General features: G+C 41.8%; 2 protein-coding genes across 5 annotated transcripts in view; one reads left to right on the plus strand and one right to left on the minus strand.

Annotated features, from left to right (window-relative positions):
* Nucleotides 1–2268: 2268 nt before the first annotated feature.
* On the plus strand, nucleotides 2269–16190 carry NUP50 (nucleoporin 50). Of its 2 annotated transcripts, none has more exons than XM_074538963.1 (8): nucleotides 2269–2514; nucleotides 4947–5048; nucleotides 5365–5448; nucleotides 7449–7644; nucleotides 9102–9764; nucleotides 11017–11095; nucleotides 11564–11682; nucleotides 12359–16190. In XM_074538963.1, the coding sequence occupies exons 2-8, from the start codon at nucleotides 4980–4982 to the stop codon at nucleotides 12559–12561; spliced, it is 1413 nt and encodes a 470-aa protein (XP_074395064.1). In that variant the 5' UTR covers nucleotides 2269–2514; nucleotides 4947–4979; the 3' UTR covers nucleotides 12562–16190. The 2 variants fall into 2 exon arrangements, with proteins under 2 accessions (XP_074395064.1, XP_005482752.1); XM_005482695.4 differs by having other exon boundaries at nucleotides 4970–5048.
* The window catches only part of KIAA0930 (KIAA0930 ortholog), a 57638-nt gene continuing 48481 nt past the window's right edge, over nucleotides 14149–23305 (minus strand). For all 3 annotated transcript variants that reach the window (XM_026790954.2, XM_005482697.4, XM_005482696.4), the window contains exon 10: nucleotides 14149–22557. In XM_026790954.2, the coding sequence (XP_026646755.1) occupies nucleotides 22517–22557 (41 nt within the window). In that variant the 3' untranslated portion in view covers nucleotides 14149–22516. The remainder of the gene's footprint in view (nucleotides 22558–23305) is intronic.

Below are 23305 nucleotides of genomic sequence, written 5' to 3' on the forward strand. Positions count from 1 at the left end.
AGAAAAAGCTCCATTTCATTTCAACTCATGTTCTTTCCCACTGAGGATCAAGAGACAACATGGTATTTTGAGGGGCTAATTAAGAGATTGGTGGTGACATTTTAGCAAATCCAATTCCCTGCTGGGAAATAGTAATTCTCGTTTTTATTAAATTTTTGGGCAAGACCCAAAAAGCCAAGGAAACAAAGCCTTTTAAATATAGTTATTTTGAGGTTTTAAACAGTTGATAGGTAAATACTGCAAACCAGAAACAATGACAAAAGGAAAACTTCTAACAAAACTCTAACCCTGGATTGACACTGAGTTTGTCACCTGGTGCCTGCCAACAGAAATAGGTGCTGACCCCATATTACCATGCAGAGCTGAATATTTCAAATCATCAGGTTATTTTGCTTAGTGTGGATCAGGAATCCTTATCCGACAGAACAGCCACATTTCCAGTTAAAACACTTGGTAGGAATTCATAAGAAACCTTCCCAGTAACTGCACAAACATAAAAAATATCAATGGGGAAATGCCTGGAATCCTATTAAGTGACCCTTATTGAAAGAACTCCTTATTGAAAGAACATTTTACAAATAGCCTTTCCCTTCAGCACTGTAAATGGCCTACTTAAATAAGAGTTGACAGATAAAGCAATTTAAAAAGCTACACTTCGGAATAACAAAATGTGCAAACAACGGAGAAAATGTTTAATTAATTAAAAATGTATTTTAAAAAAGAAGACCTTTTTATTTTCCTGCTTCTTACATTTCAGCACCGTATCTGTATTTGACTTTCTTTGGTTCTTTTCAGCAAACCAGAGTGAAGATGCCTCACCCTGGTGAAAGCAGACAACCTGTCACAGCTTTGTACCTCCAGCGGCTGTGGTGATGCCATGGTGGGCAGTGACCTTTTCAGCTCAAATCGAGTGTGTCTGGGCAGGACAGCGCTGCTTTCCTCCTTCAGCTGCTCTCTGCTGCTCTCTGACCCCCACTGGGACAAAATCAGCATCTTTATTTGCAACATTCAGGCCAGACAGAGTTGGATAGAGCCCCCTTGTGAAAAACGCCAAATCACTTGGTTTTAGAATTTTAAAAGTTTAATAGTAATAAAGTGGTTATAAAAATAGTAAGAATTGTAAAAATTGTAAGAATTTGGACAATTAGGATTTAGGACAATACAATACAATAAAAAGAAAGAGTTACAGATGTCCGGTACCTTTTTCTGGGCAAAATAAGCCCAAAAAGCACACACGCTAACAGAGGATTAACGCTTAAATAAGCGTTGTTGCTTATTCATACATCTCATACATGATGCATAAATTCCATTCAAACACAGGATTCTGTCTGGTCAGTGTCAGCTTCTTCCTCTGAATCCTGACAGCGTCTTCAGGGCTGAGCGAGGCAGGACGAAGTTCATTTCTTCTGGTGAGTGAGCGATAAATTCTTTTTCTGTGAAAGATTTAGGTGTCCTGTGGCTGCTATCTTAGTGGGAGTATCTTATTCCTCTCTTAAAAAAAAAAATCTTACATAGCATAGTTTCTATTTTAACATTATCTTATACTAAAACTATATTTAACACACTACTTAAGAAAATTAATATAGCATAACTTTCTAAAATAACACATATAATATTCATTTTAATATTTGCGAAAAACCAATCATAAAATATGGATTTTCCACACCCTGTCCCCGAAATTCAAACAAGTTGACTATCACCTGGCTGCGAAGATGTTTCCTTTGATCATCGGAACAAGCCAGCATTTAGCAGAGGGTTCTGTGCTTTCCTACAGGCCTAGCACACTGCTTATAATTAATATTCTGATTAGGATTTTAATTAAATATTAATGAGGAAAACTAAGCAGCGGCAGTGAAGAGGAAGCAGGATAGCCCGTGACAATGCAGGGCACGGCCGCCCCCTCAGCCGCCCTGAGGCGCCTCCCGTGCTGAAAATGAAGAATTATATAATTCAGAACCAGCGAACATTAACTTGATTAAAATGTATAAACAGGTGAGAAAGTTTTTTATTAGCTTCTGTGTGGAGGCCTGAAATTTTGTGGGGCAAGGCAAGTGACTGACTGACATTAAAAGACAACGTCAGGGATTTGTTTTTCCCGACGACTTCGGGAGAACTCCGTCAGACCGCCGCTCGCGCCGGAAGTCACGTGACCCGCGGCTTGCATTGGGCCCGCCTTTCCCTCGCAGCGGCCTTTGGGGCGCCCCCCGCGGCCGCCGGCGGTACTGCAGTCCCGGCCCCGCCCCGCCCCCTGCCCCCGCCGGGCGCACGCGCGGTGCGGGCGGGCGCGGGACGGCGGCGGCGGCGGGCGCGGCGTTCCCGCTCTGGGCCCCACGGAGCCCCGTCTCCCGGCGGACACCGAGGGGGAGGCCGGGCCGGGCGGCATCGGGGGATTGTGAAGGCACAGCGGGGCGCGCTCAGCCTGCGAGAAGACCAGGAGACCGACCCTGCGTGCCGCCCGCCGCAGCGTCGGCCCCGCAGCGCAGCGCGGCAGGAGAGAAGCGCCCGCCCGAGCGAGTGAGTGCCGCGGGTGGGGGGCGCGAGGGGCGGCCGGGCACGAGCGGGACCCGAGCAGGGGAGCGCGGGCTGGGCATGGAGGCAGCGGGGCGGCGGCAGCGGGGTTCGGGGGGGTCGCACCGTTCGCAGGGTTCGCAACGCGCGGATCGGTCTGTGCGGTGCGCAGGCAACGCGCGACGTCCCCGGGACGGGGCGAGCGCAGCCGGGAGTCCAAGCGGAACGGCAGCGCCGCGGCCACGGGGGCGCGGGGTGGCCCCGCCGGCATCCGGCTTCCGCTTCCTCCCGCCGGGAGCCGCGGCGACCGCGCTGCGACACCGCCGGGCCCGGCACCGGCCCCGCTGCCGCCAGCACCGCCGGGCTCCGGCCCTCGGTACCCGGGCGATGCCGCCCACAGCAAACAGCCTGGGCTGCGCTAAATAGGGCAGCGGAGCTCCCTGTAGGTCAGCAAAGCATCTGCGTTGTGTTGTTTTTAAACAAGAAGAGTTTGTTAATCGAACAAGAGTGAGGATGCGTATCAGGGAAAGGTTCTTCCCCCAGAGGGTGTCGGGCACTGCCCAGGCTCCCCAGGGAATGGTCACGGCCCCAAGGCTGCCAGAGCTGCGGGAGTGTTTGGACACCGCTCTCAGGGATGCACAGGGGGCGATTGCCGGGGTGTCTGTGCAGGGATTGCCGGGGTGTCTGTGCCGGGACTGTTGGGGTGTCTGTGCAGGGATTGCCGGGGTGTCTGTGCCGGGACTGTTGGGGTGTCTGTGCAGGGATTGCCGGGGTGTCTGTGCAGGGATTGCCGGGGTGTCTGTGCAGGGATTGTTGGGGTGTCTGTGTAGGGATTGTTGGGGTGTCTGTGCAGGGCAAGGGTTTGGAATTGATGATCCTTGGGGACCCTTCTAACTGAGGATATTCTGTGATTCTTTGATAAGTTTCTCAAAATCATTCTCTCTCAGCCTGTTGAGAATGTGTGCTCCAAAAACTCAGTGAAGTTTAAGAACACCAACTAGATGTAGGCTTGTGTTCGTTCATAGGATAGAATACACTTCAGGTTCGCTGTTAGATTCATGTTAGATCCTCTACAATGCTTTTAAAGAGAATCTCTGTAAACAGAGTGCAGAGAACCTGGAGCTTAGGTCAACAAGGTTTCCCCTCTTTTGGGGGGGGACAGGCTCTGTAGTTAATGTGCTATTTTAGTAAATCAAATATCTAATGTAATAATGAAACTAATACAATTAAATAATACTATACTATAGTATATACTATATTATATACTATAGTATATGCTATTAAATAATACTATGGTATATTATATAAATAATACTATATATATTATGTAATATATAGCATTGTATATATTATATAATATATATTAAATACACATATATTATATATATTATTTTATACATTATTATGTGTACATATGTATATTATATATACATAATGAGTATATATATGCAGAATATATATGCAGAACACTTTTATTTATTATAAATTAAAATTTAAATTGTATTACATAATATAATACATTCTATATTAAAATTAATTAATTTTATTTAAATTATGTAATAAAATAATAATAATTTATATAAAGGTGACTTTAAAATATCTTCTTATTTAGCTTTTCAATGGGTTAGATTGAAATGATCTCCCAGGGATTATCAAGCAAGGATGTCTACTTCCAGGACAGAGTGGATTAGGGCATTTAAATATGTATACACAGGCCAATCTTTGTCCCTCTATTTCCAGAAGCTCTACTAACTTGACCTAGTAATTTGTGATGTGTGTCAGACGAAATTCAGGACTTGGATGTGTGATCTCCAATGTGCTGCTGGATGTACTGTTCTAAAATGTTTCAACATATAAACAAAATATCTTGTTATAATGTATTGTTACAATGTCTGGCTCTGAAATTCAGCTATTTGAGGATTTTTAAATCTTTTTTCTGGGCAGGTCTTAATCACACACCCAGGGGGGATTTTGGAAGAGTTTTAGTTGTTGTGCTTGCTTGAGATTTAAATTGCAACAAAACTACATATTTCCTTTGGAAAGTTTTCATATTTAGTGTCAGAAGATATAACCATAGTTGGTAAAATACCTCTTTTTCACATTAAGTTCCAGTAGTGTGATTGCTTGCCAAGTTTTTTAGATTGATTCCAGCTACCATGTTTTCTTTCTTTGGTTTTGTACACAGCTCATAAGTTGTACTTTAGTAAAATGGGACTCAGAACAGTTACAGACATTCCTTGTGCAAAGCTGATTTTGCTCTACATCACAGAGATAACCAGAAAAATGATGATTGTTTTTGCTACAACATTTAGTTTTCAATTGTCATTCCAATCTTGACCTGCTTCTACATGAACTGCAAGTTCCTGATTTTTTGTTCTAAGAATACAAATTGAAGATCACTGCCACTTAGAATTTAATTTCTGTGCAATTCTTTCTAGGATTTTTTGTTTCTTCCACACAGGTGGGGAAAAATGGCCAAGAGAATTGCAGAAAAGGAGCTGACTGACCGAAACTGGGACCAGGAGGATGAAGCTGAAGAGGTGAAATACACATTAATTCCCCAAACTGCCTCAAACTGTGGATTACTGACAGATTCCCTTCAATACAGAGATGTTAGAGCTGTGTTTTATAAAAGCAAAGCAAAACTTACATTATTTGTTGTAATAAAATGGAGATAGCACAGAGAGAAATGTCATGCAGAACCAGAAAGTGTTTTCCAAGTATCAGCTCACAATCAGTGGGCTGGATTTTAACTTCTTCCCTTGGTAGCAGTGTTAGAGGTGTGTTCAGAACCTGATCTCAGCCATCCCTTCATGTTGAATATTCCACTAATGATTCCATAACTTCCTCTTCAAGGTGGGAACATTCTCTGTGGCAAGTGAGGAGGTCCTGAAGAACAGAGCTATTAAAAAAGCAAAGCGCCGCAACGTGGGGTCAGAGGTAATGTGGTCACTGGACAGGGGTGCTGGAGTTTTACTCACTTACAAAACACAACATCACACTCAGGCTTTTACTTCTTGGGTTTGTAGTGATGCTGCATGAAGTCATCATTTCAGTTCACCAGGTCATATATGCACAACTTTGGCTTTACTGTTCCATGCTAAGAATAAGGCTAAGGCAAAAAAAAAGGGTAATACTAGTTTGAGCAGGGTGTTCTTGCATATTTTTAAAGTAAAAATAGAGTGTTTCAGACACAATGTTGTTTGCAAATGGGTAAAACAGCATTTTAACTGCTTTACTTCCATTTTTTGTAGAGAAGGAATTATGGAAATGCAGTTATTAGTTATCCATACTGGAGGGCTGGGGGATGTCTCAGAAGCTTTATTAGTAAACACCCAAATACTAAACTGCTCTAAGAATGAGAAACATGTCTTTTGTTAAGAATGCTGCTGCTTTTTTTCCTCCCTCCCTGTCAAGAGCTTTTAGTGCCATCTACTCTTTGCACTAACAAATTAAAAATTGAAAGGAAGTTGGCCTTTGTTACAGGTTTAGTTCTTGTGAAAGCATTATCCCAGTCCAGCCACGTTGTCCTTTCAGAAGTCCTTGACAATGCTTTGTTGTATATATTTTTCCCAGACATGCTTGAAGAGGGCATGCATCATGGTAGAAGTAGGCCTGGAGCTTTATGTGTTACACAGATTGCTTTAGGACTGGATGGGACCAGGCAAATGTTAAGATCTAGAGAGCCTTCTCCTATGCTTTTGATTTTCCTTCTTCAGCCCAAGCACTATAAATGAAGAAGCTGTCTTAGCCCACTGATGCCTTGAGTGGTTTTAGCCACAAATGTGTAGAGAATACAGTTAAATAAAGGATTGTACTGGAATGAGGTGATGCAAAACGTAAACTACAACTTGAGCAGGAGGTTCAGGGGCAAATGGGATAGGAAAAATAGAACAGAATGAGAAAGGGGAGCAGATGGGTTGTAGAAGTAGTTAGGAGGCTGGAGCAGCTGTTAGGGCTGGTAGAAGGGCTGGTGACAACTAAGGACCATGCAGCCCCTCCCTCTGCCTTCTAGTGGGATGAGGAGGAGCATCAGAAAAAAGGATAAAAGCCTGGGTTGAGATAAGAACAGTGTAATGATTGAAATACAGTGATCATGATGATAAGGAAACCAAAAAAAGAGAAAGAAATAAACCCCAAGAAAAAGCAGGGATGCACAGAAGGTTGCTCACTACCCACTGACCTCACTCATCCCATGGCCAAGCAGCAATTAGCTGCTCCCAGCCACCCCCTCCCAGTTCCTGTGCTGGCCATGACACTGAAAGTTCACTTTGTGTAGTAAAAGTTCATTACCTCCAAAGGCCTAAAATTTGCAGTCCTTTATTTGCATGTTAATTGTACTTTGTCTTTAGAAACACTTAAGAAACTATACTGTAAAATAATATGGTTGCAAAGACAGTGATGAGAACTGGGTAATGAAGAGGTTGCAGAGATGGATATTTTGTGGTCAGGTACAGTCTGTCTGTGCATCTTCCATCAGTTACATTGGAATATTTTGGGTAAATCACGAGAGGTTTCATAGGTGACTCCAGAGTGATGAGTGGATTAAAGTATTGGGCTCTTGACTGCCATTGTAAATGCTAAAACTTGTTGAAAATATACCTGAAATTACATAATTCTGTGTAGTTATTTAAAGAGAAACCAGATTACAGATTACCAAAATGTCTAATAGGTAAACACATCCACAGCTCTGAGCAACTTCCATGTATCCACATCCTACACCCAGTTTGTTTTCATACCAAACATCTGAGTCTTTTAAAACCAGTAGCAGTGTGTGTCATAAGGAAGTTGTTAATTTTGTTTGCATAGCTGACACAGAAATGCATGGAATGACACACTGAACTAGGGAAAAACAAACCAAGGATATCAGGAATATTAAGTGGGGATAGGATTTGTGTGGATAAAATGTTTGTAACTGGTTGTGGTTTTTTTCTCCCCAGTCTGAAAGCGGAGGAGCTTTTAAAGGGTTTAAAGGCTTTGTATTGCCTTCTGGAAAAGGAGGAGGAGGCTTCAGTGGATTTGGGAATGGTGCAGGAATAAAGCCTTTGGAAGGGCTGTCTAATGGAAGCAGTAGTGCCTCTAGTACTCCTCCTTTCAGCAGTTTGAAGAGCACCTCTGAAACACAATCAGCATTTGGTAAGTTTTAATTAACCATACATATTTATCAACACCTTCAGTCACAAAATTTTTCGGGTTATTTTAGTAGTGACAAAAACAAATTTAGACCATTATATAGTTGTGTTTTAAGGTTTTGAGACTTTATACCTCTTCGTAAGATTTCTTATTATTTTAGAGTGCTGGAGGGACAAGTTTTGATCTGCATGCAATTTAAATAGGTGGCAACTAAATTTATATTTCTAATACTGGAGGTAAAAGTTTTCTAGGCACAGATGGAAATGGAAGGCACTGGCATAAGGCAGTCTGTAAAAGGTATAAAGCATCTGGTGACATGTCCCAATTCTTTGAATTTAAATTAAAAATACATGCTGCATAGCTAAAGTCTTCATCTTTTTTCCTTATACATCTGATGTTGCAGACAGTCTTACTAGAATTTATCTGTTACAGTTATACCTACATTTTAGGACATTTTAAATACTTCAGCATGTTGAGCTGTCATGCTTTGGAATTCCCTGAGGAATATTAGTTCTGTCCCTTTGTGCTGGACATGCAGAAATGCTAACCCTTATTTTGGAGTCACCATGCCATAGAATAGAAATGGTGGAATTTGAACTTTGGAGTAATGTGGATTTCAGTGAGCTTGAATAAATTAAGGGAAAGTGAAATATTCAATGAGACTATTTCTAGTTTGCTTCTTAGGGTTTTTTATACAGAAGTGCTCAAAAGCTTGTAAAATTATGGGCTAGTGCACTCAGGGTGGTTGAAAGTACATTTAAAACACATTTAAAGCACAAATGGCAAGAGATAAGTTGAGTTTTTTGATTTAATAAGCATTACAGCTTGCTGAAATGGTTAGATTTTTATATGATTTGGAAGGTTTTGGCAATATATAAAACATGTATTTTTTTAATGTTCTGTACAAGATGTGTTGGAAATTTTTTTTTATACCCAAGTGTGCTTCATCTACTTTGTCTATCCCTAACTTACTTGTCTAAATGAAACTTGGGTCAGCTCAGTGGCATGGGAGTGCCTGGGGCACAGTGTGGTGACCCAAATGAAGGAGATCAGCTGAGGAAGGATCAGTGATTTGATAAGAAATATTGCACATGTTAGGTTTTTAAGAGAGTTGTGCTTTCTGGGTAAAAAAAAAAAATGGTTCTAAGCCACATTTCTCACTAGGTCAGCCAAGCATCTGTGTTGTTTTTTAAACCAGAGCTTATGAAGCCAATGAGTTCAGTTGGGTATCAGGGAAAGGTTCTTCCCCCAGAGGGTGTCGGGCACTGCCCAGGCTCCCCAGGGAATGGTCACGGCCCCAAGGCTGCCAGAGCTGCGGGAGCGTTTGGACACCGCTCTCAGGGATGCACGGGGGGGGGATTGGTGGGGTGTCTGGGCAGGGCCAGGAGCTGCACTCACTGATCCTGCTGTGTCCCTCCCAGCTCAGGATGTCCTGTAACTCTGTGATTTTCCCACAACAGGATCCCCGATGTCCAACGGCCCCAGTGCTGCTGTGTTTGCTGAGAAGAAGGCTGCCAGCCCCACAGCCAACGGCGGCAGCAGCCAGCCCTGCTCCTCGGGCAGCACCCTGGGCTCAGCGCCCGCCTCTGGCTCCTACCACAAACAGCTGGCTGCCCTCAACTGCTCCGTGCGAGACTGGATAGTGAAACACGTCAACAGCAACCCCCTGTGCGACCTCACGCCCATCTTCAGGGACTACGAGCGCTACTTGGCCAGCATTGAGCAGCAGCACGGGGGCAGCAGTGACAGCAGCTCTGAGAATGAGGGCAGCAAGACCCCTGCCCCCCAGGCTGCTCCTGTGTTTGGGAGTTCAAAGCTCCAGCAAGGCTCCACCTTTTTGTTTAACAGCAAAACTGAGGATACCTCCGACAAAAAAGCTGAAGCTGCAACAGAAAAAAGAGACCCGTTGTTAGGAGCTACATCAACTGTCTCGTTTAATTTTGGCAAGAGTGTTGACAGTCCTGTTTTGGGTTCCCTCGGTTCAGGAACGCTTAGTAGTTTCTCATTTTCTTCTGGGAATTCAGGTTTGTTTGGAAAAGATGCAAACCAGGCCAAGTCTGTCACTACAGCATCCACCAGTTCATTGGAAGCTCAAACAGACAGTGGCAATAATGATGACAAAGGTAAATTCTACGTATTTCTATTTATAGTTATTTTAATGGTCAGCTGTGAGTGTATGTGTTAAGAAAATGCAATATTAAGTTCACTGAGATAATGGCATGGTGTAGTGTCCAAGGAGGTTTAGGCTGAATATCAGGAAAAGTTTCTTCCCCTAGAGGCTGCTCAGGCACTGCCCAGGCTCCCCAGGCAATGCCAGAGCTCCCAAAGAGCATTGGGAAAACACTCTCAGGCACAGGGCAGGATGGTTGGAGTGTTCTGGGCAGGACCAGGAGCTGCACTCCATGATCCTGGTGGGTTCTTTCCAACTGAGGAAATTCTGTATTCTGTGATCATCATCATTCTTCAATTTGAAAGTGCAGAATTATATAATATATATATATATATACACAGCTCTATAATATAATACAATATGATAAATGATATATGAGATTATGATATAATATAATATACCCTTTATTGGGAGAACCCAGCCTTATGTAAGCAACACCAAAAGTATGTGCTTATCAAGACTTACATAATTCTGTCAGATTTGTACTTTATATAATATGCAAGATAATCCCATATCTGAGGGCAGGAATTGATGAAATTTAAAGCAGCTAGTATGTTCACCTTTCAGCCTGCTGGACTTCTCAATCTCACTGCTTTTCCTAGTAGGTTTATCAAGAGATCCCTGCAGTAGAAAGCATGAGATACAGAACAGTTCAGTCCATTTTACTTAATGGATTGTAAGAAGGCCAACAAAGTTGCATAGTACCTGACAGCTTTGCTCTGGCCTTTGCCTGTGCTGAATACAATAGGCTGATAGAAATCCCAGCAGCTGAGGGGCTGGAAAGGCATAATCTGCCACTATTATCTGTCATTCTGCAACTAATTCCCTTCCCCTAAATTAAACCTGGTTATTGGAAGTATTTATTGTGCTTTACTTGAACCCATTTGTGGAGCATACTCTGAAATGTGAAACTGTTTCTGTTCAAGCAGAAGCTTTTGACTTACTAAGCTTTATATTGTTGGTGTTTGATTGTTTGGTATGGATTGGGTATTTTCATCCCATTTAAACTGAAGGTGAGGATGAAGTTGCTTTTAAGAGCTGAATGAAAAGCAAGTAACCCTTTTTTTGTAGCTGAAGCTGCTACAGAGTACACAGGGACTGAAAAGTGTCACTGACCAGCCACAAGTCCATGTTAACCATGGTGGGCATAAGGGTGCCAGAATATGTGCTCACAACATTAACATATCAAAACTTTCTATTTAAAGGAGGGGAAGAGGAGGAAGAAGAGCCACCAAAAGTCATCGTCAATGAAATAAAAGAAGATGATGCTTTCTACTCAAAGAAGTAAGTGACTTGAACTTGGAAAATAAAATGAATATCTGTGTATTGCTATTCTTCACCACCTAAAATGGCTTTAAGTTTATTAGAGCCTCACTTAAAAATGTTTATAAATTGTACATTAAAGTCCTAGTATAACTTAAGAATGATACAGCCAGTTCTTATGGCTTTCTGAGTAGGCCCTGAGTACAGGTTGCTGTGCCTTTGACTTCTCCCTGAAAGTAATCCATTTATCATAGAAATCAGAAACTATTATCAGAAATAGTTCACTTTCTCTTTGATCTCCAAGTGCTGTCCATTAGCACATGAAACAAGATCAATAATAATAAAGATTTAGGTTACTCACAGCGTGTTAAATCCTGATTACTGTTACTGTGAGTCAGATGGATACATGTACCTGGGAGATACCTTTTTATTTCATCTCTACATGGCTGCACAAACAAGGATTTGGGTTTTATTTTTTTTTCCCCACAGGTGCAAACTGTTCTACAAAAAGGATAATGAATTTAAAGAAAAAGGTGTAGGAACATTACATTTAAAACCAGCAGGAAATGAAAAAACTCAACTCTTAGTACGAGCAGATACCAATTTAGGTAAGTACATTTATCCCAGTAACAGGTCTTGATGTCAGAATTCCTTGCTAAGAATTAGGGGGTTTTTTGGGTTTTTTTACACAGCATTAACAGATACAATTAGTGAAAACCTTTCTGCTATTATTTTCCTAAATCATTTAGAACACTGACAAATACTTGGGTGCCTCTAGTGAGTATTACAAAAGACAGCACATGAAGCAGTGCAAGAAGTAAAAGGCTACAGTGTATGTTTGGGGATACAAAGTGCCTGTTTTACCCTGGTTTGTCCAGATTAACACCTGTCTGCATCAGAACCTTTTGCTTCTGTATATGAACTGCCTCTGGTGGTCAGAATGAGGAACTTGGCATAAACTAAGCACTGTGACTGGATTCCTCATTTGCTGCTTCTCCCTTGTCCCCTTCCCTTTCTCCTGTGTCCACCTACTATCATTTGATATTCAGGTTCCTCCATTTAAAAAAGGAGGATAGAGATTTCCTCATTTCTAGTGAGGAAAGAAATTTGAGACCAATGGCCATGAATGGATGCTTAGGAAAGAAGAAGACAAACATACACGATATTTGTGAATTGCCTTTCTTCCAACCACCCTAAATCTCTAGTTACTATCTATACTAAACCTGTATTGCAGTAAAAGCTAGAAAATGGCTAATGGTAATTTTTTCCCCTCCTCAAATGCAGGAAATATCCTGTTGAATGTTCTAATTCCACCTAAGATGCCATGCACAAGAACCGGAAAAAACAATGTTCTAATAGTTTGTGTTCCTAACCCACCCATCGATGAGAAGAACCCAGCTGTTCCTGTCACTATGCTAATAAGAGTGAAAACAAGTGAGGATGCAGATGAGTTGCACAAAATCTTACTGGAGAAAAAGGAGGCTTAAATAAGTTGCAGTCCATAATTTGAGGATTTATTGCCAAACTGCTGCTGCTCTTTTTTTTCTTCCATAACTTCATTTGAACATTTAATTCTTTACTCTGATATTAAGAACTGTTATAGGAATTCTGGAAAAATGATGTGAGGAAAAGCTAAACTAGCTAATAAAAGCTTTAATAGAACACAAGTGTTGGACTGTTCTCCCTCATTTTCAGTATCTAAATGCAGGACCTCTTCTGGATAAAGCACATGGATGTAAATCCAAGCAAATGTTTTTAGCACCAGTCGACCAAATGGACAGAAAGCTGAGTACAAAAACCTGGTACCAGAGCTTCCTTACAGACTGTAATACAATGCAAGCACCTCCTGTTTTGGGAAGGGAGGATGTTCAAGCTTACCTGTTGCAACTGTTTCTAGACTGCAGATTTTTAATTGGTCTGTTGTATTCTGGTGAGACTGACTTCTTAGACTCAGTGACAGAACTGCACCCCACCAGTGATGATCTCCTTTGTGCTGGGTCTGTACCCTTGCAGACCTGTGTGCTTTCAGGACTCAGAGACTGCAGATGTTTAAAAGAGAATTTGCTTGTGTAGTCTTGTTGACAGCAGTGGTTCCTCCAGAGGAACTGTCAGTTCTGTTCTTACTGTAGCAACGAGAGAATGATGTGCAATATGGTACAAGCAGACAACTGGAAGAGTTTTATCTTGGACACACTGGCAGCCCCTGGCTTCTGACAGGTCAGAACAAAGGGTTGCACTTCCATATGATCCTTCCAAGGTGTTTGTCCTTAGTCCCAAAACCCAGCTGAGGCAGAGCTGGATGTCCTGCATTGCTCCTGCTGCTGGTACTTTGCTGAAGAAAGCTCTTCCCACCAACAAACTTCAGGACTTTTCAAGACCTTTCTGTTGCCTGTTGCCCTTGCCAGGACACACATGCACAAGGGTGTGTATCAGTATTTCTCCATGTGATAAAAATGCTGTGCTGCAGTGCATTAAACAAAGCAGCAGGGTGCAGCTTTGCCAGAAGCTTTCTGTTGCATGTGGGGAGCATGGGGCAATTTGTAAACTTAGTTTTCAGCTGTGATAAAATTAACCAGGTGGCAATAATTTGGGGATCAGAGCATTTATCCTGGTCTTGGTTTCACTCTCAACTTTGTCAGACTGTGTTTGGTAGTTTAATCCTTTTCTTTTTTCAAATGTTGCTGGAAACTCCTTCCCTGGTAACTTTTTCTACTTTGCTTCCAACTCTGGGACTTCTCCAAGAGCTTGATGATAATATGAAACTTGAACTGCTCTCAGATGTGTCACACTGACCAGCTCTGGCAAGATGGAACAAACATGCTGTTTTGCCTCTGGCTAATGTGACACAAGAGGAAAAAACCCTTTCCTTAAAAAAACTCAGTGTAACACAATTCATACAGGGGACCTAGTGGTCCAGCACAGTGGCATCCTGTGGGCAGGGAACGAGGAATTCCTTAACACCATTTGATGAGGTGCAGCACATCTCACTGTACCCCTGCTCTGGGGGGGAGCAAATGGCTGCCTGTAGGCCTAATTCACTGCACAATTCAGGTTATGGCCTTTTTCCCCCCCTCTTCATTAAAAGGAGAAAAATCTAGATTTTATCTATAGCCCTGTTGACCAAAGTTCCAAAAGAAAGGCCTTTGCTCACATTTCAGCCACGTTTAGGGTACAAGAATTGCATTTTTAACACTGGAGTGTGAAGGGAGCTTAGATGCCATTTGAGATATTTGAAAAATAAACTGGTGCCTTTGAGGATTCTTTTTGCATCTGGCTAAATACTTAAACCATTAAAAGTCAGTGACATTGCTTTCCTCAAAATAAGATATACTTTTTTTTAATAACAAGTCTTGCTGCTACCTATATTGGAGGCCCAAAGCTGACAGGGTGTGTCTAAATGTGTATGAATGAAAAACAGAATGCTGCCTAAGAGTTTAGTCCAGGCTCTGGTCCAAGGGCTCAGTTAATTTTGCATTTGTCTTTTGACTGTAGTGTCTTAACCCTGTCTCTGTACAGAAAGGTTTATAGACAGAGCTCTGGTTGTACATCCCCATCAAGAACAGCTCTGGCTATAAAAGCTTGGCCTTTTCTTTGCTTACTTCCAAAAGCTCGTGGATTTGGAACTGTTCTTTATCCTTAGAAACATGGACCAACAAACTGAAGTGAACACTTCTTTCCTTATGGCTGCCTCTAAAGAGGGGCAGTTATTAGGTTTTGCACACATGGATGTGGCCCAATTCTGACAGTACTCCTCTGGCCTGTTTACAAGCAGAGGGCACAGAGTGAATGGAAAAATAATAGAGGAATAATAAATTGTGTTGGAAAGAATTAAACCTTACCCTAGTCATCATAGCAAGTAACACCTGAATTATTCTGTGCTTGTATTTAATCAGTAAAGCCAGGAGAAGGTAAAAAATTGAGATGTCACCTTCATTAGAATGTCAAATATATGCATAAACATACAATTTTGAACATTTTATATGGGGAAAATTGCCTCTAAAAGGACAGGGAAGAATTTCCCTGCAAAGCAGATTTTAATCAACATCAATTCATGGTGTCTGTACCATTATGTGGACTATGAAGCAGGAAAAGATAGTCATACACTGACAAACTTGGTGCTCAGGTATAAAGCACAGCCTTTTCCAGCACTTTAGAAATTTTTGATGATGCTTCAGTTTCTATTTAAGGAATACTAAAATACAGAAATGCTGTAAAAGGCCAGAGATTGTTAAATAGAAATAAAGGCCTTAATGAAAAAGCAGATTTCACAGAGACCACAGACATCAGTGTACTGCTGCCTTCATAACAAAGTGGCACATGCTATCCAAGGAAAGCATTTTGGTCAGAATTCCAACTCAAAGAGGCATTCCTGTGTCTTAGTAATGTATTTAACAGCTGGATATCAGATAGCTGATATTAAAGATGCAAGTTTCTGCCCCAATCTGCATTAATGCCTTCGTTGTTCCAGGTGTATGTAGATGTTGGAGTGTCTTATCCATTCCTCCTTCTCTGGTTTTGAAGTTTCAGCTGGAAAATAAACATCTCTGCTTCTTTTAATTATCAGAATAATTTCTAAGGGAAATACTACAGTTGGCTTGAAATTTATTTTAAAATATTAAATTGCAGTATGCAAGGTTTAATTTGGGAGGGCAACACTGTGTTCCTCTAAGCCCTTTTGGGTGATGGATGTGAAAGTTTATATTAAATTTACAGTTCAGATGAACACACTGTAGAACATAAACCAATCAGGAGGTTTGCTGTGCTATTGAAACTGAAGTTCAGCTCCCTTTGCAGCACTGTAACATTTAAACTGTTGTTAAAGATTGACTTTCTGATGCCTTAACTTATTTGCATTTGATAAAATTTTGTAGCTGGTGCCTGTGTGCAGAAATTACCTGACATTAAACAATTTAAAGTGGCATGAGCTAGTCTAAATCCAATGAAGATGCTGAATGTGATGATTTGTTAGTTGTTAGTAGATTTCAAAATGCTCTGAATTTTTCAGTGGGTACTTCAGTTTTACATAATGTGTATGTTAATGTTTTCATTAGTTCTGATACACTGAGGTCATGTACAAAAATCCATGGAAAATGTGAATAAATGAATGGAAGATTCATTTGTCTTGTGTGAATCACTTTCATTTTCAGTGTATAACATGGAGTAATAAAATTAATTGTACAATCAGTGGCTTGCAGGTGAATTCCTGCCTGGATAATTCTGCTACTTAAAGAAGGAATGTCCTGCCCTGCCCATTCCTGACTTGGAGACCTGGAGCCAGATCAGCAAAATGCTTCCTCCTTGTGAGGTCAAGGAGCTGGGGCTGCCTTGGAGGACAGAGGGAACACCTGTGCTCACACAGCAGGAGTGGGACTGACCTCTAAACCCTGCACAGGAATATTAAAGGATTTAGAAACCACATCATCTAGCTCTACCTGATGACCCTTACTGAATTGAGTTCAGATCTTGCCTACAGGCACGAACCTAAAGTCAGGCCAAAGTGATTATTTTTTTCATTGGTTTGTGACAGTTTGCAAACACAAGGGAAAAAAATCCATTTGGATTAAAAACTAAACCCAAAACCAGCAAACCTTTTCCTGTCCAAACTTCTTGAATGACTAACCAAGCAGGGGAGGTTTATTACCAACACTTGTGAGGTTCTAATGCTCTTCACCTTTTGTAATTATTTAAATAATACTTCCCCCTTATGGCTGCTTCCAAAACATTTCAACTTGAAGCATTCAAGGAAAAAAAAAATCAGTTTGTTTCAAAGTAATATTTTAGTATTTCCCAGCCAGCTAAGATTCCTGCCCAGTTGCATGAGCAGTCACAAAACAACACTGCCAACAACCTGCTCAAACATTCATGTAAATAACTGAGACATCCTGTTCTTCTTAAGCTCTGTGTTTTATTTCTCCCTAATATCCCACATGTCTCTGAGCTAACACACATGGTTTAGGATAAATGTTGTTACCTACCACATGGATTCATAAAACATCCTGCTCTGGGATTCTTGGAAATGAAATCATCAGCACATCAGCTCATGGACATAGTTGGTAACATTTGTTCAAGGAGTGTATACAAAAATCCCCTGAAGGTTTCCAAAATATCAGGTGGAGAGAGAGGATTCAGAGCCTTGCATGTCTTTAAACCAAGGCAGATCCCAGCCAGTACACACAATTCAAAGCAGTTCAAGCAGTGCAGATCTAAATGCAATTTCATTTTTGTAACAATGCACAAATCTGCATTGAAGTTCTTCCTGAATTAATCAGGAAGAAACCATAACAGCCATCAGTCCCCACTATTATTCACTGCACAAACATAAATATGACTACATAACCAAGTTGAAAACAAACCACAGATCACTTTAAAACCAATTCAGGACTACACTGACTTCTTCCCCCTTCCCCAATGCCAAGCAGAAATGACAAAGATCACTCAGAGGTTCCACAGCAGAAGCAGCTTTGCTCCAAGTGCAGTCAGAATGAAGAGCAATGAGGCCACTCTGCCACATGAGTTTCCATCTGGCAATGCCTACACAAGTGCCACAGAGCCTGTCCCACCACTGGTGCCTGCCACCAGGAAGGAACACATCCAAACTCCAGCACCAGCAGGCACAGTAGAGAGAAAACACCACTAACAGACTTTATGGTCATTAAAGAGGTCTGTTTATTTGCTGCAGGGTCCAACACTTTCTTCACTGCTGCCATAAGCACAGCCAACTTTATTTTTGGTGCACAACCTTCTCCTTGCTCTTTGATCAAATGGCTCAGTACAGTGCCTGCACAATTTTCAACCCATCACCTTTTAAGCAACACCAATGATCGATGAGGCAAATAAAACCCGAACCATGCAACATGTGTTAGGCTGATAAAATTAGGCTGAGAATATTTATATATTTACATAGAGAACATTCAACATTGGAACCTGCTTGCAGACTTGTATTATCTCGACCAAGTATCCAAACAGCTACATTCTGGTGTAAAATACTCTTTTGTTTAAGGTTTTGTGTAAAAGCTACTCACTTCACAATGCCTTGAACTGGATAACCGTACCTGGTTCTGACACAGAATTTCTACACACCAGCACCACATATGTGCAGTCATACCTTGCAGAATGTGTAAGGCATTTGCAGACATCTGATTGCTGTGACCACAGGAAATCCACTTTCCAGAGCTTTCAGCCATGACCTTTGGAAACCATGAGAGTCTTTCAAATACAAAGAGTGAATTCATATGAGAGACACTGTTCATCCAAGAACTATAAATTTGTCATTTCTTGACACTGCTACATACAACACAGATAGAATTTAAGATTAATAAATTATTTTCCTAAATAAAAATTTGTTCTTAAACCCCACTGAGTAACAACAGGGCTTAGGCACTTCTGAAGATTTTATCTTACATCTGTCTTTAATATGGAAGCTTCAGACTATAAAATACAGGACAAGGAATCATCTCAAAAAGGAACAATTAGTGACTGGCAAGAAACAGGTCAATAGTCTAAGAGTGTAGTCTATTTCCCTGGATTCCACATCCATACAGAATTTCAGTGATCAGATGGGATTCTGTACATGAGGGTCTGCTGGAAGAAATCTGTCTGCAGAGCCAAGAACTTCACTGTCTAAATAATGAACATACTTTGGGGAAAAACATATTTCTGTGAAAAGCCACCTGTGCAAACAATTCTCTTTTCTGGAAAGCACATCCTGCCCAGAAATAGAAAACTATAAAAATAGTAACAGCAATCCAGAGCCCAACATGCCCAAGCCTTGTAAACAATGAAGACCAGGAGAATAAAAAGAGAAGGAACAGGGACCAACACAAACTGGATTAGCCAAGACAGCTGAAAGACTCATAGAGTTTCTAAAAGCATCTTCTTTTAAAAGGAGATTTGGAATCCACCTTGTCCTGGCTGGCAGGACATAAAAGAACATAATTTCACATACATGGTGGTCTCTAAGGCAGAGCAATAATCTGCTAGCACAAAATAATTGATTTAAGAGCTTTCTTAAAAAGAAAAAAACAAACAACAACCCCAAAAAAACCCCAACCAACCAACACAAAACAAAAATTCCCAAGCTTTTTATACTGGTTAAATCAATAGCAGTGAAAAACTTGTTATGGATTAAAAGATTCACATCCTTGTATTTGACATCTATCAATATACAACATCTATGAGGAGCTCAAGTGGTTAGCCTTGATCTCCAGAGGGAGTGAATGGGCAGAAGGATGGAAGGAGTTAACTGAGCAATGAGGTATGGTGAAATTCCAAAAAGAAAGCTGTTCTGCCAAGTTTCCCAAATTTGTTAACTGAGCTGCATCTTCAAACATCACCATGACTAATGAAACACACTGTGCTCCAACCATCAAGACAATGACAGCCAAAAGCCTTCATGGCACTGCAGGACACGCCAGCTCCATCTGCAGCAATTATTTCAATGCTGAATTATTTCAACAAGGGCTGAATCCAGTTCACCGCTTAGGAGCTACAGAATTAAACCCCTCACCCCTCTCAAATACTGTGAGAGGTTCTTATAACATTCACTTTTCTTTTTTGACGTAGTGCAAGAGCATGCTAAGGGTCCAGCTGTGCCATCCTGACCCCAACAGAATTTTTTTATCAAATTCCCTGTCAATCTGTCCACACAAAAGGACAATTTTCAGGGTTTGTTTAAAAGCAGAACAAAATGTGGAATTTGATAACAATAAGTGGGAACAACTGGCTATACATAAAAATCCAAGACAGTTGTTTAAAGAAGGAATAACTGAGAATCTGGAACATTTTTGCTTCCAAAAAGCATTATTGACATTCAGTAGACTTTTTGACCTCTTGTTTTCCATGGATGTCCATGAGGGCATACTTGTGGTCCTTTTCTACTAGAAAAGGTGAGTCATCAATGTACCTACAGCATATCCCACTAGCAAGATACAAGAAAGAAATTCACTTTTTTTAGGACATTACAGCCCTTCAAACACTAGACATCAAATCCAACCACATACATGTAACAAAGCAGATGATACCTCCTGAAACACAGATGTAGGATCTAAACTGTACCTTCCATAGCACTGCTTTTACACTGATGCACTAGCTTAGAATCATTCCTCATTTGCTTTGAAATCTTACACAGCAAGATTTTCTCAGTCTTTCAAAATCACACAAAGTTAAGCCACCTAAACATAATACACAACACCAAGGGAGCATTACAAATTCTTGTCCACTGAGAAGGGTTCAGGCACCTTCAGCTGAGGGTCCTATGTGGATACACTTCCTTTTTACACTGTTCCTCTGGCTGCCTGCCTGAAGCTATCAATTGTCATGATTAGTACAAATGTGAACCCTCTCTCCCTTCTCTCTGCCATGAAGATTTGAAGGAAAACCAAGCACTGATTTGCCCAGTCCAGCAGTATGAAAGCACAGAGTAAGGAGCATACTGAGAGGCTTGTTTTCCAGCTGTGGTTTAACCCTCAGCATGGGCAAAGTGAGAATATTTTACTGACTGATGCCAGGCACAGTACCTGCAGGGGATATCAGATACCCACCCAGGCTGCCTGGCCAGCTCCTTGAGAGGGCACTTCAGCTGCTGTGTGAGGCCTCCACCTCTCCCTGGGCTCAGGGGCAACCAGGTTAGATGGTGGAAACACCCTCACAGACCACAGGCAACATTCCAAGGTTGCAGCATGAAAAGTGGGTGTGCTGGTAGTGACAAAGGGAACATTTTCCAAGCATTTTCTTGCAACACATTTGAAGCCAACTGAAAACTGGTCAGCTGTCCCTGTCATACACTCATGCTGCCAGTGTAAGAAAGGCCACCGTGCTGTGCTAAGGTGACAGCTGGCCTCAAATACAGACAGACCTCCTTACCATGCTGGAGTCATCAGGTTGGGCTCAAGGGCAAATTTGGTCTGCCTTTATGCTGAAGTGGAGCTATTTCCACGGAATCTAGCCTGAGGAAAAAAAGCAGTAAGTCGTATTTGAGAGGTTAAGTCATTAGGTGCTACTGTGAGAGTAACAACAAAGCACTTTGGAAAGACCAGGTACGAGGGAGACAAAGGTCCAGGCTCAGAGCACATGCCACAGCATCAGCTTTAGGTGCTCAGAGTCTGAAAAGTGACAAAAATGGCATCTTCTCTCTCCCTTTGTGCATGCACTGGAGTCTCATGTGCCCCAAGGGACATGCCACCCCTCCCGCTGCTGTGGGGTCCTAAATGGACCCAAGAATGTACTGGCTCTCATCAAAATAGCCAGCCAGAGCACAGTAACCTCAGCACTCAACCACTTTGTTTTCAAATGTCAAGGATTAGAGAGAGCTGGACTTCATGTGTAAACATAAGGCTGTTTTCCTGAGAGCTCCTGTCTGACCTCCCACTATGCAATTTTTAGTCACTTTTCAGAACAGAATTATGTTTCCATCTTTTGTATTTCAAGAAAGCTCTCTGTGCTTCAGCATGTAACAACCAAAGATGGAAAATTCGGGCAGGCTGCCTCATCATAAAGCAGCTCTCACACCCTCCTTGCCTACAAAGGGTATCCCAAGGATGACTACAAACCCCCAAGTCCAGTGCATGCAGGAGGATGGGTTCCTGGTAAGGTTTTAGGCCTTTGGAGAGCAATTAGAGTCTCCTGTTATTTCACTTTAGACTCAAAGTGGAATTGACTCAACTGAGAGGAAGATAAGCAGCATTAGTACTGGAGATGAACCTCAGCTTTACTATAGCAGCACATTTTAGCCTTCTTTTCACTGGCTCATTTTCTCAGCCAGCTCTTGAGGATGAAAATGTTGCTGTTCTTTGGTAGATATGGAAATCTGTCAGCAGAGTTCACCTGTCCTAACACTGACACATGAAAAATGGGAACATTTTCAGCCTCTTTGAAGCTCTGACCTGACCTGCTGCACATAGCAAAACAGCAATGTATCTTTCTCTTTTCTTCCCTTAGAAGGAAGCTGCTCTCTCCCTGCTCTGATCCACACACACACAAAAAGAGGCACACACACACACACACTCACAAATGGCTGATCAGACGAGGAGAGGGTATGGCCAGAGTCTATGGAGGGATGTCCAACAGCACATCATTATGAAATTCTTAGAATGTTTCTCCCAAAGAATATAAAGTTTAGCACATTCTGTACATATTGTTGGCTTCTTAGTTATAAAGTAAACACGGTAGCAAACTGTCCATAAAGTGTTGACTCGGTTTAAACGCAGCCCCTTCTTATTTTGTCTTGCTCAAAGTCCTCTTCCAGTCAGAAACACTCCAGTCATGTGGGCATTCGGTGTGTGACAGCAGAGGAAGGAAGAAAGAGGCACTTTTGATCGGCTGGTATTCCTGGAGTTCCCTTTTTCCTGCGGAGGTCTCTGTTCCTGACACTAGGTGGTAGTGTTAGCACGGAACCGCTGGGATAGGCACTTGGCAACAAGGCTCCAAGGCAGTGCCCGCCCTCTGCTATGTCATCAGGATTGGTTTCTGCCGCACTTCCAGGATATCTGGGCAGGGGAGACAAACAGAGAGACACAGCCAACTGAAGAGGCTCCTCAGAGCAGCCACAACACCTGGAAGCATGAAGAACTGGAGATGTAAGCGTGGACTGTGGCACAGCCCACCAGGAATCTGAAACATGACAAGTCCATGGCTTTGCCTGTTAAAATCTGAGTTAACCAGGATGCAACTGGGAAGAACTGAAAGATGAAAAACTGCAAATATATCCCATCATATGGAGAGAAGAGCTGATCCACTATAATTTACACTGGGATGAAGCAAAATACATTAGACAGGGAGTGGCAATATTTTCCAGGGAAACAAGGGTAAGTGCCATTAACAAGAGATGCCAAGGGGTTTCCCATTCTTGAAGGGACAAGTGCAACATCCACAAGTTCAGTAGGGCGATTTCTCTGCCTACAAATAATTAAACTCCTTCCTTCATGCTATAGCCCAAAGCCTACATTTATGCACTCAAAAACAAGCATTCAGCTTTTTGGCTCCTTAATTCCATATTGTCCAAGTGGGACAGAATATGAACCTTAAAACTTCTGTTATAATCATGGGCATCTTTCTAAATATGCACAGTAAAACCAACATAGCAGGGCACTATGCAGAAACATCTGGAAACTGGGCTGTGATGTCCTTTTCTAGGCTACACAAAGAACAAGGAACATGGGAAAAGGGAGCACACAATTAAAAGGCTGATCAAATGCCTCTGCACAAGGAAGATGACATGAGCAAAAAATAATCCCC

Source organism: Zonotrichia albicollis, chromosome 4, assembly GCF_047830755.1.
Source record: "Zonotrichia albicollis isolate bZonAlb1 chromosome 4, bZonAlb1.hap1, whole genome shotgun sequence".
Classification (NCBI taxonomy): domain Eukaryota; kingdom Metazoa; phylum Chordata; class Aves; order Passeriformes; family Passerellidae; genus Zonotrichia; species Zonotrichia albicollis.

What these genes read in the sequence shown, in the direction of transcription:
- NUP50 (XM_074538963.1), top strand. Translation starts at nt 4,980, where the DNA reads ATGGCCAAGAGAATTGCAGAAAAGGAGCTGACTGACCGAAACTGGGAC. An exon ending in GCCGCAACGTGGGGTCAGAG is followed by an intron (nt 5,449 to 7,448) that starts GTAATGTGGTCA and finishes TTTTCTCCCCAG; the next exon opens with TCTGAAAGCGGAGGAGCTTT. An exon ending in GATGCTTTCTACTCAAAGAA is followed by an intron (nt 11,096 to 11,563) that starts GTAAGTGACTTG and finishes TTTTCCCCACAG; the next exon opens with GTGCAAACTGTTCTACAAAA.